Raw genomic sequence first — 13,124 nt, 5'->3', positions numbered from 1 at the left:
CTTTCCCGCCTTCTGGCGGTGTCTTTTGCCATGCATCCGTATAACACTTAACACAAAAATTGCATGCGACGTGTTGCAAAGGAGTCCCTCCAATACAATTTGGCCAAACTTACTTCGTGTTCCAATTCATTTGCTCTCAATTTGAAAATCACTGCACAGTCTACTTCGCTGCATTGAAAAACATTACATTTGATTTGCTGATACTTGCGTAAAACCTGTTGAAATTGCAAGCGCGCCCTTAAAGTCCTTTCACGTACACCTAGGGCAGGGGTGCCCAACATTTTTTTGCCCCAAGGGGGTGTTGTCTTCCTTGGCATATTTAACGACCGTATTTTCCGCGCTGTAAGGTGCAGCGGCTTTTAAGGCACACCTTCAATGAATGGCCTATTTTAAAATTATATATGGCGCATGGAATAGAAGCTACCACGGTAGCTGCGTTTGCGTTATGCATCCACTAGATGGAGCAACGTAGCAAAATTTCAGACAGGGTATTATGCATTTTAATTGTAAAAAGTACATTTAGAAAAGAAATGCAGAGGTAAAATGTGAAAAATTGACAGGGCCAATAAGCTACGAAATGTTTTCATCCCCCAAAAATGAAAACTCACGGTTTATGCAACGTATAAGGCGCACCGGATTCTATGGCGCACTGTCAGCCTTTGAGAAAATTGCAGGCTTTTAGGTGCGCCTTATACTGCGCAAAATACGGAACCAATTTTGCAATAGCAAAAGTAGCAATCGGTGACATCGGAAATGTAGCACAAACTGCTATGCCCGCATTAGAGGCAGAGGCAGTTCCCCGTTGTATGCGTCTGTTGTTCTTTTATTCCTTTTTAAATTTTGGGCACTGTTATGCGATCTAGCTACGCCGTAGGCCGGTTGATGGGGATTAATTACTCTAGGTGAATTTTCAAAAAGTCACCGCATACATGGCTGTTTGCCAGCGGTTTGAGCCGACGAATTGTCATCTGATCCAGGGCCTCCCACGCACCCCCACGTGGTTAAAACGGCCTCCATCGGGACTTTAGGAAGGACCCGACCGCCAATGATGGTCAACGTGCCCAACGCCCCCGACGTCCCAGAGACCAGCAAGATGCTGGAGGACGTCGATAGCGTGAGTATGGCAGCCGAGAACACCTCCGGCGGATTTCACACCGCTCAAATTGTCTCAAAGGTGCTAGAGACGTAAATTTGGCACCTTCCTTCCAAATCCATGTCAGGTTTTCTTTGGGCGCTGGCTTGCACAGCTGGTTCTCGACGTACTTTGATTTTAACCACGTTTTCTGTTTCCTCTTTCTCTCTTCTTTAACGTCATTGTCACCCTCTGTTGGCTGTGTTTTACGACTCCATTTACTCGCTGTTCTTTTTATTTTTATGGCTGATGAATCCAAACCCCACAACTGGATTTTTTTTTCCCGCTTCTTTGCTTCCGCTGGTTTGCGTTGCTCTCATCTGCCGCCCCTTTCTTCTCACGTCACGTCACGTCACGTCACGTCACGTCACGTCACGTCACGTCACGTCACGTCACGTCACGTCACGTCACGTCCCGCGCTTCAGTCCCATTGAGCCGTCATCCCTCCCCCCGGCTCGCCTCACCCCACCCATTTGACCCCCGCCCCCCCCATGTCCTCTTGTGAAAGGTCCCTGACTGACCCTCTCCTCTTCTCCCCCTCCTCCCCTCCTCCAGGTGCTTGCCTCCCTGCCCCCCTGCCCCTCCCCAGCCCCTCGCAGTAACCCTGTTCCTCTCCCTCAGAGCTACGAACCAGACGAGCTGACCGAGGAGATGGCCCACTTGGAGGGCCTCATGAAGGACCTCAACGCCATCACCACGGCGCCATGAGCGTCCTCGCACAGATGCGCGCGCATTACACTCCATACAAATAATAAACCGTGGGTACAGGAAAATAAGTGAAAACGACAAGCAACGAAAAGCAAACGGCCCGTGGACGCAAAATGACTTCTGTGCCCTGCCCCACCCGCCCAGAAAAGAAAAAAAAACAACAACTTTTTTCCGGCTCGCCTTTCTCAGTCTCAGGAAGGAGATGGCCATCGCTGGGAAGCAAAGTGAGAGACGCTTGGTGTTTTTCTAAAAGAACCGTTCTAGGAGACGACGGACCGGGTCAAAAGATTGCGATCTTATCGCCAAAATACAAAGGCGGTTTGTTTGTTTGTCGGGTGCCGCGCGACCATGCACGTCTATGTGGAAAGTGCGACCGGGCGCCGGTATTGATGTTGGTCCGCGCCGTGTCCGTCTTTCTTTTGTGCATTTTGTATATCTGTCGGGCGGTTCTGTAACGTGGACGTGGGACATCCATCCGCCCTCCGTACGAGCCGACCCTATTCCAACCTATAGTCACGTTATGCTTTTATCCCATTGTACCGTGATTTTGTATTGCTTTTTACCTTATTGTATTCTTCGTTTTTTTTTTTTTACGTACGCATCCTTATAAACGTGTACATATGTTGTCTTTATTTTTAAACCGCCTCCTTCTTTTATTTGGGACGAAAGCGTCACAAAGGCGTCCTAACGGGGTCTGCCTTCTAAAAGCCGGAGCGCCGCGTTTGCAAGTTGGGAGCTAAAGGTGACTCAGGGCGCTGCCCCATCCCTCTCTGGCACACACCCTCACATTGCAGTCAAACAATCACCTACAACAGACCAGTTGTCTTTTTTACAAAACGCGCGCGCGTTTGTGTGGAGTTTACGCTACTTCCCGGCGCCCCTCCATTGTGGTTCTAGTACGTGTCCTCGACATGGCGGCCTTTAGAACGGGACTCCCGCTGAGTTGGTGTGCGTCGTCACTTTTGTATGAAGAAAAAAAAAATCTATTCACAAGCCTGATGTCAAGTCTACTTTCCCGTGATCCTGTTACCCAAAGAGATTTATGGTAGTCATTTTGCAATCTCCGCTTTGGTGACGTTTCTTACAAATACCCATCATCATGAATGTCTTTATTAATGTATGAAATTTTAACAACGCGTTTGTTTTGTTGGGTTTTTTTTCTTTTTTCGCTTTTTCGAAGGGGGATGTATGATTGAAAAGTACAAAAAAACATTCAAAAAAGGAGCGATGAAAGATGAAAAAAAAGGGTCGGACTCCATTTTGGAAATAGTCTATTGAGTTGTTAACAGCTGAACCTATATTGCACTTTTTCACTGTTTTTGGAAAGTGAATTTCTTACATATCTTGTGTTTTGATTATCAAATGCCGTTTGTGTAATGTAGTGTCCTATAGGTAAAGCAGCAGGCAGCTGGTCTCGTATTCTGTTGATTTGTTTTGTTTGTTTCTTTTCTTTTCGGGGGGGATTGTTGTTTGTTTTTCCTGTTCAAAAGGCGATATGAATTTGAGCTGGCGAGCGTCGACTCCGCAGCTCGCGTTGCTTGTTGGTGTACAGACATTTCTTTGCTTTCTGTAGGAAAACCCAAAATCAGTGGCTTTTTAAGAAAACCTTGAAAACGTGTCTGCGGAAAAAGGTGTTTTGTTTTTGGTTTTTAATTGGTGTATACAGTACAAACTATTATGAATACTAACAAAATAAACGCTTCACGTTGTTTTATTCCATCACAAGTATCCAAGAAGGGCGAGCAGGCAACAGCTTGTCTGCAATAGTTGTAGCACTCATTACATATAAGAGACACGCGTGCAATAAAAGGCACAGACTAACAGCGGTAAGATGAAAAAATATATCATTTTGAGGGCCCATAACCGACAATGAAAAAATAGCAATACCGATTTAAAAACTACGTATCGTTAAATAACGATGTACTTTCAATGCAATTGATGTGTTCCGTCGTCAAACTCGTTCCCTGCCAGACATTTTAGATCATTTTGACATCAATGGCCACACGATATTGTCTTCCGTGATTATATGTGATTCGTTTTGACAAAAGCAAGTATATGCCGCGGGGAAGATTTTGAGCTATTGATGAAAATACTAAATTTCGACAGATGTCAGTTTGGGGATTTCTACAAAAACAACCTTCTTAAAGGGACACGTGTAAGATTTAGACCGTTTTTCTTTAAAAAGGAATGAATTAAATGTAAATTTAAAAAAAAACCTGCAAATAAATGTGTTCTAAATGACAAACAGGATGTTTTAAATAAAATCATAGGTTAGTTAAATTTGAATGATCATTTATTAAATTATCATTAAATTATTAAATTATATTACACTCCTCCGGAGGCGGCCATGTTTGTTATAGCTACAGGCCTGCAGCACCTCCTGCTGTCCATAATGAAAAACAGTCTTAACTCGTACACACGATCCCTTTAAGGTCTCAACTTTCATTTCCCAGCGACCAACATGTTGAAAGACCGATGTGGCAAAAATGTGCGTTTCTCAAAACGAGGGATTTCAAATTGGCAACAAAATGTTTCATTTTCAGTTATAAGCCTGATTTGGTGAAAACGCATCACATTTATACACCGGATCTACCAAGTGAAAGCATAGACTCCGCTTCCTGACATTTTCTGTTTCATATCTGAAGTGGGACATTATTGTCATCTAGGTGTAGATGTGAAAATAGTTATGTAATGATTTAGAATCGCTCAAAATTGAAGTTAAGATCTCTTGCTTTTATTTGTATCATGCTTCAGGCAATGGCCCATTTTCTGCGGTCTCCTTTGCACCCGAGTTTGACAAAAATCAACCGCAGTGTTAGATGTTATCATCATTTTTGTTTTCAGATTTCATCATTTTCCGACAAGACTCCCTTTTGTGCGATGATTCTTTTTACAATGCCAAAATGGACTGTATCGACCAACATCCGTTCTTCGAGTCAAGTTGGTACATGGTGACCTAAAGGTCAATACATTTCACTTCTCATGCCTCTACAAATGTTAGGAACGATAACTAATGCGGAAATATAGTTGAACGAACCTAAAAGTAAAACGATTTTGTCGAGCCCGATCGTCCGCATGTTTGGGATCCGGCCTCGCTCCTGTCGCAAAGCGGATAAGTGCCGTGTTGCGGCATGGCGCGTCTGCCGCCGTGCTTTGCCAAACTGTCCTGCAGCAACTTTATACCAAGCCAACTACAGAAGTTTACACAGCCCTGTAAAACGACACCAGCTCATTTATTTAATGGCCTTTTTGTTCACTCTGCCATTACTTGGATAACTGGCACTTATTTTTTCATTAACTTCTATACTTTTTTTTGTGTGTGATTGAACTATTTGATTACAACAGGGGTACCCAAACGTTTTTGACACCAAATCTACTTTTTTGCCAACTTTTCGCAAGAGGACGTGATCTGTTTTATTTAATTTTAGAACTGTATCATAGTCAAATCCAAACGTTGTGAGGAAGCCAGTCAATCCTCCAAAATAAACTGTACTTATGGTTCAAGTAACACATGACTCGAACGGCCTTGGTACGTTCTATATTGTTTTTCAATCAGTGTGCTTTTTTTCATGCTGGCGAGCAAAATAGCTAGGCGGCCGACCGCGGGCAACGCATTTAGCATCCCTGCCATTAAAGCATAAGCATTTCATCACAATTTCCATCATTTAAATTTTATGGAGAGACGACATACATGCCCCAATTTAACGTCACAAATATATACCGATGCTATACGTACATATACGCACTCTTATTTAAATGCCTTTTAATAAACATGCTTTACTACATGTAGGCTTTTTAACACCTTACTATATACATTGTAGTTTTATTTTAAAATGCATAACACTGATTATTTAAAAAAAAAAAAAAAAGCCTTTTTAAACATGGCGTTTTAAAAATAACGTTTTTTTTATGCATGCTAGTCATGGCCTCTTTTTTTCATTTTTATACCTAATTAATTTTCCAAGAAAAAATGAGGCACTAGTATACACGGTCATTTAAAAAAAAAAAAATGCTTTAAATACTCCATAACTACCACCTCATACATGGTATAACCATACTTGGTTTTTATTATTAAAAAAAGGGATATTTAAAAAGCAAAATTGGTCTTTTTCAATGCCTTGCTATATACATGGCCGTATGTCTTACTGTAATTGATTAAAAAAAAAAAAAAGTGTTTTTCATTGTCACGGCATGGACGTTAAAAAACTTGGTTCCTAAAATAAACGCACTTCTGTACAAACAGAATGGACGTCAAGGCGGGATACCTGCACCGAGTAAATAGTTTGAGACTATTTATACCTATTTAGACATACCATCCATCCATTTTCTTTATCCTTGCAAGAGAACAGGAACATTTAAGTCTGCTTTTACTATTCGTCAATATCGCCATTAAAAAAAAAAACACCTCAGAGGAGCACCCGTTTTTGGCTCCTTTATTGGAATAGTATGGATCATCCACAAGGATCCTGGGGATAAGCGGTCAAGATGATGGCGGGGTGCACGTTTCGGCCAGTTACATCATGATGGGATGGGGGCGTGGCAGCTACAAGGTAAGGTGCGGTCTTTGCAAACAAGCCGTATTGTTGACCTTATTTCCACCAATACAATTTTCCTGAGCAAAAAAGCCTTCAAACACATTTTCTTTTTGCACTTACATGATCACACAATCCTGTTTGAAAAAGTAAGTCTTTTAAAAAAAAGATGCCTGATGTTTTTTCTCACCGCATTACAGAAAAAAATCCTTACTGTACTCCTTTTAAATTAAACATGTAAAAGCGTTGAAAATAAGAACATGAATGTCAACAAAGAATGACATGTCTTTATTAACGAAGGGAGTAAGCGATAAGGCTCTACAGTCCTCGGGGAGTTTTGAAGTTCATGCCAACAATGGGCTGAGTCACCTGAAGCTTGGAGATGTTACCAAAGTCCTGCAAAGAAAAACAAATACAAAAAAAAAAAAAAAAAAAGGACACATGAGGACCACAATGTCACTTCCAATTAAACTTTGGACAGCAAAGGCAAGTGCTTACAAGCATCTTGAGCATGTCTTTGGTCTCTGGGTCCACCTCGATGACCTCCTGGTCCAAGGCTGAGATCTGAACACAAGTTCACAAGACAAGTTAGGAGCTCTGCTATTTAGCATTAAAGTAGGCAATAGCATAGAATGAGCGAACGGAATAAAGTGAGACCTCGGGCACATAGTTGTCCCTCCTCTCCCGCTCCTCCTCTTGCAGCTTGATGGAGATGCCCCTCACTGGACCGCGCTGGATGCGCTTCATCAAGTGTGTCACATAACTGCAATACAAAACCACTAGGGATGGGCCAAGATCTTGTGCCACAAGATCTCACGAGATCAGAATGTCGCAAGCTGACACAAGGTACACTCTGCTGCTCCGTGCAGCTGCACGCTCCACTCTAGGTGGAGAACCGTTAGCCAAGCATTTGGTTTTCCTTTTCTTCTCGACACAGTTCTAGTTACATTTGCCATAAATATCCAAAGTTGCGCACCATCCATGTTCCACCAAGTTTATGAATGTGTGTATATGCCAAAAGATCACACTTAAAAGTAAAATGAAATACCTTTACGTGTTCTCTAACTGGTGCACTCTTAATTTAATCAGCTGGAGACTTCATAACCTTTACAAGATCCTCTCGGTTTCAGTAATATTCCTGAGTGTGAACAAGGATGGACTCGCTTCTTTAGTTGAAAATAATGCCTTAAAGGGACAATGTGTAAGATTTAGACCGTTTTTCATTAAAACGGGTCAAATTAAAATAATATAAATCAACGTACAAATAAATGTGTTCTTAATGGCCGACAGTATGTTTTAACTATAAACGTGGGTCTAGTTATCATTAAATTATATTAAATGGTGGGTGGCACTCCTCCATGTTTGTTAAAGCTACGGACAATGGCAAATGCAACACCTTGTTGAACTATTCAGTAGTTGAAAAAATCTCAGCTGCAGCTGAAAAATATTTATTTTTATAAATAAAAAATATCTATTTCTATTTATATTGCACACTAGTTAATTTTGTTGCAGTCAGCTCAGTAAAGAAAATGAAACTATTTTAAAGACTGGTTTTATACTACAAATTTTGCAAAAATCACACCATGTCCTGCCTCAAGCTTGTGAGACCTCAAATCTTGTGGCACTAGCCCTAAAAGAACACGAAAACGCCAAATTGATTCATGCAGAACTCAAACTCACCCTGCGATTTTGTTGCGCAGAGGTTTGCTGGGGATGATGGCGATCTCCTCACACAACCTCTTGTTGGTGTGGAAGTCATTGCCCAGACGGGTGTAGTACTTCTCGATGATGACCCTGGCGGCCTTCTTGACCGTCTTCGTCCTGACTCGTCCCTGATAAGAGCCAAAGCACAAAACCTTGTCACTAACTAAGCTCGCCAACATCCGAGTCCTTCAGCCAACACCAAATATTGTCTGCCTAGCAAACAGAAGCTCGACTGTACCCAACTCGGCGCTGGAACTAAACCGCACGGTAATATTCATTTGTAGTAGCAACGATACTGCTTTCCTGGGAGTCGATTCGGTTTGTATTTTAATCCTCCGTGACAGTCCGCACCACAGCAAAAATATAACAGAAAGTACAATTATTTATGTCACTTGGTTGATAAAATCTGCTTTTTACGGCTACGTAATCTCACAAAAGATGATGATTAAAAAGGATTGTACCAGATAATCTTTTTCTACTGTAGAATACACCTACCATTTCGTTTTAGGCCGGTAAAGAGGAAGCGTTTGAATTTCAACCGGAAGTTTATAGTGTACATCACACGATAAACTGTAATACACTGCTCTCTTGCGGCCAGAGGTGATACTCGCAGCGACGTCTCCACGGTTTAAAAAAAATTAAAAAAAAAAAAAAAACAGAAAACTAAATGGTAAATTGACTGTTTTTTGGGGGGGGTTGGCAGAGACTGATGTGCATTCTGGTACGCTGAAAACTACTGAAAAGATGCATTTGTATATTTCTTTGTTTTTATATTTTCATTCTACTTGTGCAGTGTGTTCAGTCTTTTAACAATTTTAAGTTATAATGTAAAGGTATTGATATTTCAAAAAAAATCAAGTATCTCTTGAAAATACTGCATGGAGGCCAGAGTTCTGTTTTTTAATGTTTGTTTTTTTTCGTTTAAACTAATATGGTTGATGCTCCTGTTATTTGGGTCATTATTATTATTGGCGTCGTTTTTTTATGACAATTGTAAATGTAAAAAGAAATACAGCTAACGATAAGGAAACTTCAGAAATGTAACATGGTCTCCTCGTGGAAAATATAGTAGTACACTATTTTCCTTACGATTCAACAGGTGTATTAAAAAAAGCCTCCTTACAACAATAATTTAAAAATGTATTATGAAAGCAAGTGATGTTATTCTACTTAATTGTTAAATTCTCCCCCACAATTAGGTACCAACCACTTTCCTCCAACTTTAAACCAAAGGGACCACGTTTTAATTCCAAAATGATTGGGAGGAAAGGGGGAGTCACCCTAAACAATTCATTCACTAACATATTAATCTAAAACAGGCAATCCTTTTCGAAATGTTGACAAACAGAAGTGCATGCATTCTTACGCAATTAAAAAAACAGTTGCATAATGTACAAATACAAACACAAAGAAAAGGTGGAGAAATCTTTTATTTTACATAAAAAAGGGGTGCAAACTGGACCTCCCTTTAGGCATGGAGGGAATAAAAAGTGATTTTTCATGTGGGACAAACTGTATAACATGAATCCAAAGAGGAAGAACGGGCAACTCATTAGAAAATAAAAGAAGATCTTCAGCTTTTTCAGCAAATTAAAATTCAGAAATAATAAAAATAGGAAATTTGGGTCCTTCACTCCTGAAGCCCTTGACTAAATCAAAGTACATTTTTGAAGTGACATTCATATTTCAACACAATAATACTTATTTACAGTTTTAAGATTTCTCTTAATCATAGCTCTGGGGGGAACAATTGTGTTGAGGAGAAAATAAATTCTTGAAGCTGTACAACTAGATTTTCCACAGTTTGATAGGTGGGAGGGGGGGAAAAATGATCAAATACAGCTTTTGTATGGAATCCCAAAAGAAAAAATCCAAGACGACAATTGTGAAGTCTGTACAATTTACAATTCTGAAATAAGCATCACAACATTGCAATAAATGTCACCCTTTTCTTAAAGAAAAATACAGTAAGTCCAAGACCAATCTACAGTACAGCAAATGAGGACAAGTGCCAGAGAACCCAAAAAGTACAAAGCCATTCATACCTACATCAACTGCCCTTAGCTTTCTTTTACGCCACAGCTATGGATGTCACAAACAACCTGAAGACCAACGTATCAAAACCCAGAATGAACTCAACAATTGCATGGAAAGTAAACGGAAGGTCTTCCCCTCACATGTTCATATAGATCTCAACGTCTCAAGGAGCTGACAACGGACGAGTTCACAAAAGGCAGAGTGCTTTCTTCTATGGCTGAAGCCATGCACATACTAACCATACCGTTGCGCTGCAGGAGACCCACAGTCGCGAATGAAATGAAAGGCTGTCAGCACACCCTTAAAAACAGCGGCGGGAGAAAAGAAAGCTCACTTCTGGAGATGTGACAACACTTCCCCTGGCTCTTTTTAAACACTTGCCGGAAACTGAAATCAGCCACCTTGCACTGCCGTCTTTTTTCTTTAAAAATGAAGATGCCCAGATTGTACTAATCAAGGACACAAGGTGGAGTGAGATGCTGAAACACAAAAGAAAAAAAAAAGAAAAAACATTCTAGTTTCCTGGCACAGGTCAAAGGCATGGACTTGTAGTAGTCTCAGGAATGGCACTAGGGGAATTCCAAATTTAAGGGAAACATGAAACAAAACAACATAAAAGGCTATTTCGTCTGGATATCCACCTCACTATTAAGATTTCACAAGAAGCCCAAATGACGAGGCCCTGCCTGGTGCCACCGTGGCATTATTTGGAGCCAGAGGTCAAAAGGGTTTCCAACTGAACATCTCAGGCCCCAATAGCGAGGAAAAGCCGCCACTCAATATAGCCTATTTCCCACCATTCCCTGCAGTTTCTAACACAACGATGACTTCAACTCTCATAAAAGGTCCCGTAGATGCTCATATTCAAGTACTTTCAAGAACACAACTTAGGCCTCACATGTGGTGAGGGCCAAGAACAAACCAAAAGCTATACAGTGTAAATACACGCGACAAGCATTGATTCAGTGAGATAGTTAGCGACATCTACAACATTGTATTCAAAAAGATGTGGGCACTGGTCCATGTTAAGACCGCACCCAGGCCTCCAGTGAGAGTGGATTGATGTGGATGCATGCAGATGTGGGGAGGAGCGAGACATGGCACACAAAAACAAACGAAGGGCGACAAATGAACACGTTGTTCCCCGCACGTCTGGGGAAGCCTGGCACACGACATGAAGAAGACACACGGAACGCAAAACACGTGATTCAACAAAGAACAAAAGAGGAAAGCTGGGGTCAACAAACGTAGTAGTGCAGTCATGGTCTCAAGCTTTTTTTTTTTCACGTTGCTACCCTTTCCTTCCTCATAAAGCCATGGCTATTTGGATTGAACAAACAATTGCATTTTAAAATGTTCACATTAGCACAAGAAGAAATTAAAAAAAAAACTGCTTGGATGATAGGACAGGTGACTTACTGAGGAAATTGTTTCAAGGCAGCCCTCTGTGAGACCATGTCAAAACACATGATGTGGATACAATCTCTATCCGTGTTGACACGTCAGGATCATCGAGCATTGCTTTGCAGTGCGAGGGGCGGGCGGCAGGCTGGATTCCATCAGTCCCTCACAGTCCAAAACTTCAGTCTTAACGCAAATCACGTAACCCCTACTGCCGCAAATCTAACACGCATCAGATCCAAACGCCTTCTTTACACCAGTCAAGTGAGGTGCTTGTTTGGGATTAAGGCAGAGAACAGTTGTGTCGAGAAGCTCCAAAGCGATTACTGGTGCAGAATCCGATGTTCGCCATCTCAAGAACATCACGCGGCCTCGCCATATTTGTTTTGGTCTCACCTCTTAACGATGATCTCTTCCCTTCCCATGCACAGGACAAATTACATAAATGCTCCTAAGTCTTTAACATTTCGGTTCATACATTCAGCGTGTATGTTGGGAGAATTAGTAAGAAAACTGATGGCAATCAAGATAAATATCATAAATAGTTTTTTCTTCCAGCCCAACTCCAAGCGTTCACAAAACAGGACAGGAGTCGAGAGAAATGTAGTGTGTCGAGAGGTGGACGCTGGCCGCCGAGGCAGGGCGCAGAGCCTCTGAGAACACAGTGCAGGAGGCACGCGCATGTGTGTGTGTGTGTGTATGTATGTGTTCTCTGGTCCCCACGGCTCACCTCTTTGGAGGCAGAAAGTGCAGGAGCTAATGCAAGCGGTTGAGGCTCTTGACTCCTCATGTGTCATGCTTTACATTCAGTCCCACGTCAGGAACACCCAAAAAGGGATTTTTCACCAAAGAGTTTGTGACAGGGGGGTGAAATTTCAATATTAGCCAGTCAAACAATCAATAACAGGTGGAAGGAAGATGCTGCAAGGAGGAAAAAAAGCATCTTGAACAAAATTATGCTTTGCAAAAGTTCCAACAAAACGTTATCCTGCACAGCCGGGATGAGAAAAAAAAATACCAGCAAAGGTGCAGTCAAATGTGTCAAAAAACATTTCACTGGTCCTTTCAGAAAACAGTGCCATCAAAAGCTCTCCATTTCCTCCACTTGTCTTCTGAACGGAACCTCACTGGTTTCTGTCAGCACTACCAAGTGAGCCAGCACCTTTCAGGCTGAGCGGAGGCCATCATTTGTGTCGCGGTGTATTCTTCTTCCGTTTTCGCTTAAAGAAACAGCAGCACCTGCAAACAGACACACACATGCAACTGAAATTTATCTAAATGATTAAGCACAAGCTGAAGACTTATATTGCTAAAAAAAAAAAAATGGACATAAACTTTTAATTTGAGTAAGAACCTTCCGTTTACCCTGAATCTCACTTCCCATCTTTCCCAAATTTGTTGCAAAATTTTAGAGGGAAGTCCCTTATCTGTTCTCACATGATTATTTCCTTCTCGGATGACCTAAAAAACGGACTACGACAGTGTGCCAAGGAGGCACCAGTTCAAAAGGAATTCTGATAATGTAATGAATAAAAGTCACATGACCGAATTAAGACAACATATTAGCTCTGATTGGTTGTTATATGAGCCTTAAGCAACTGTGATGTCAT

At 41.4% G+C, this 13,124-nt stretch overlaps 3 protein-coding genes across 14 annotated transcripts in view; 1 reads left to right on the top strand and 2 right to left on the bottom strand.

Moving 5' to 3' along the window:
- Positions 1–3,559, top strand: part of neo1a (neogenin 1a) — a 163,516-nt gene extending 159,957 nt beyond the window's left edge. For 7 of the 11 annotated variants that reach the window (XM_088413297.1, XM_088413296.1, XM_088413294.1 and 4 more), the window contains 2 exons: positions 978–1,114; positions 1,688–3,559. In XM_088413297.1, the coding sequence (XP_088269423.1) occupies positions 978–1,114; positions 1,688–1,840 (290 nt within the window). In that variant the 3' untranslated portion in view covers positions 1,841–3,559. Of the gene's footprint in view, positions 1–977; positions 1,115–1,557; positions 1,631–1,687 lie in introns of those variants that run through there. The other 4 variants (XM_088413299.1, XM_088413298.1, XM_088413292.1 and 1 more) reach the window with 2 other exon arrangements.
- A 3,080-nt stretch (positions 3,560–6,639) lies between these two features.
- rps17 (ribosomal protein S17) lies at positions 6,640–8,627 on the bottom strand. The gene is made up of 5 exons (XM_088414053.1): positions 8,572–8,627; positions 8,053–8,204; positions 7,030–7,135; positions 6,871–6,936; positions 6,640–6,768 (listed from the first exon to the last, which is right to left on the bottom strand). The coding sequence occupies exons 1-5, from the start codon at positions 8,572–8,574 to the stop codon at positions 6,691–6,693; spliced, it is 405 nt and encodes a 134-aa protein (XP_088270179.1). The 5' UTR covers positions 8,575–8,627; the 3' UTR covers positions 6,640–6,690.
- Positions 8,628–9,487: 860 nt separating this feature from the next.
- The window catches only part of csnk1g1 (casein kinase 1, gamma 1), a 28,087-nt gene continuing 24,450 nt past the window's right edge, over positions 9,488–13,124 (bottom strand). For both annotated transcript variants that reach the window (XM_088412236.1, XM_088412237.1), the window contains one exon: positions 9,488–12,753. In XM_088412236.1, coding sequence (XP_088268362.1) covers positions 12,699–12,753 — 55 coding nt within the window. In that variant the 3' untranslated portion in view covers positions 9,488–12,698. The remainder of the gene's footprint in view (positions 12,754–13,124) is intronic.

This window comes from Hippichthys cyanospilos, chromosome 4 (assembly GCF_059441005.1).
Source record: "Hippichthys cyanospilos isolate Australia breed blue-spotted pipefish chromosome 4, RoL_Hcya_1.0, whole genome shotgun sequence".
Lineage (NCBI taxonomy): Eukaryota > Metazoa > Chordata > Actinopteri > Syngnathiformes > Syngnathidae > Hippichthys > Hippichthys cyanospilos.
Note: the sequence above shows the minus strand (reverse complement) of the source record. Positions and strands in the feature narration are given on the sequence as shown.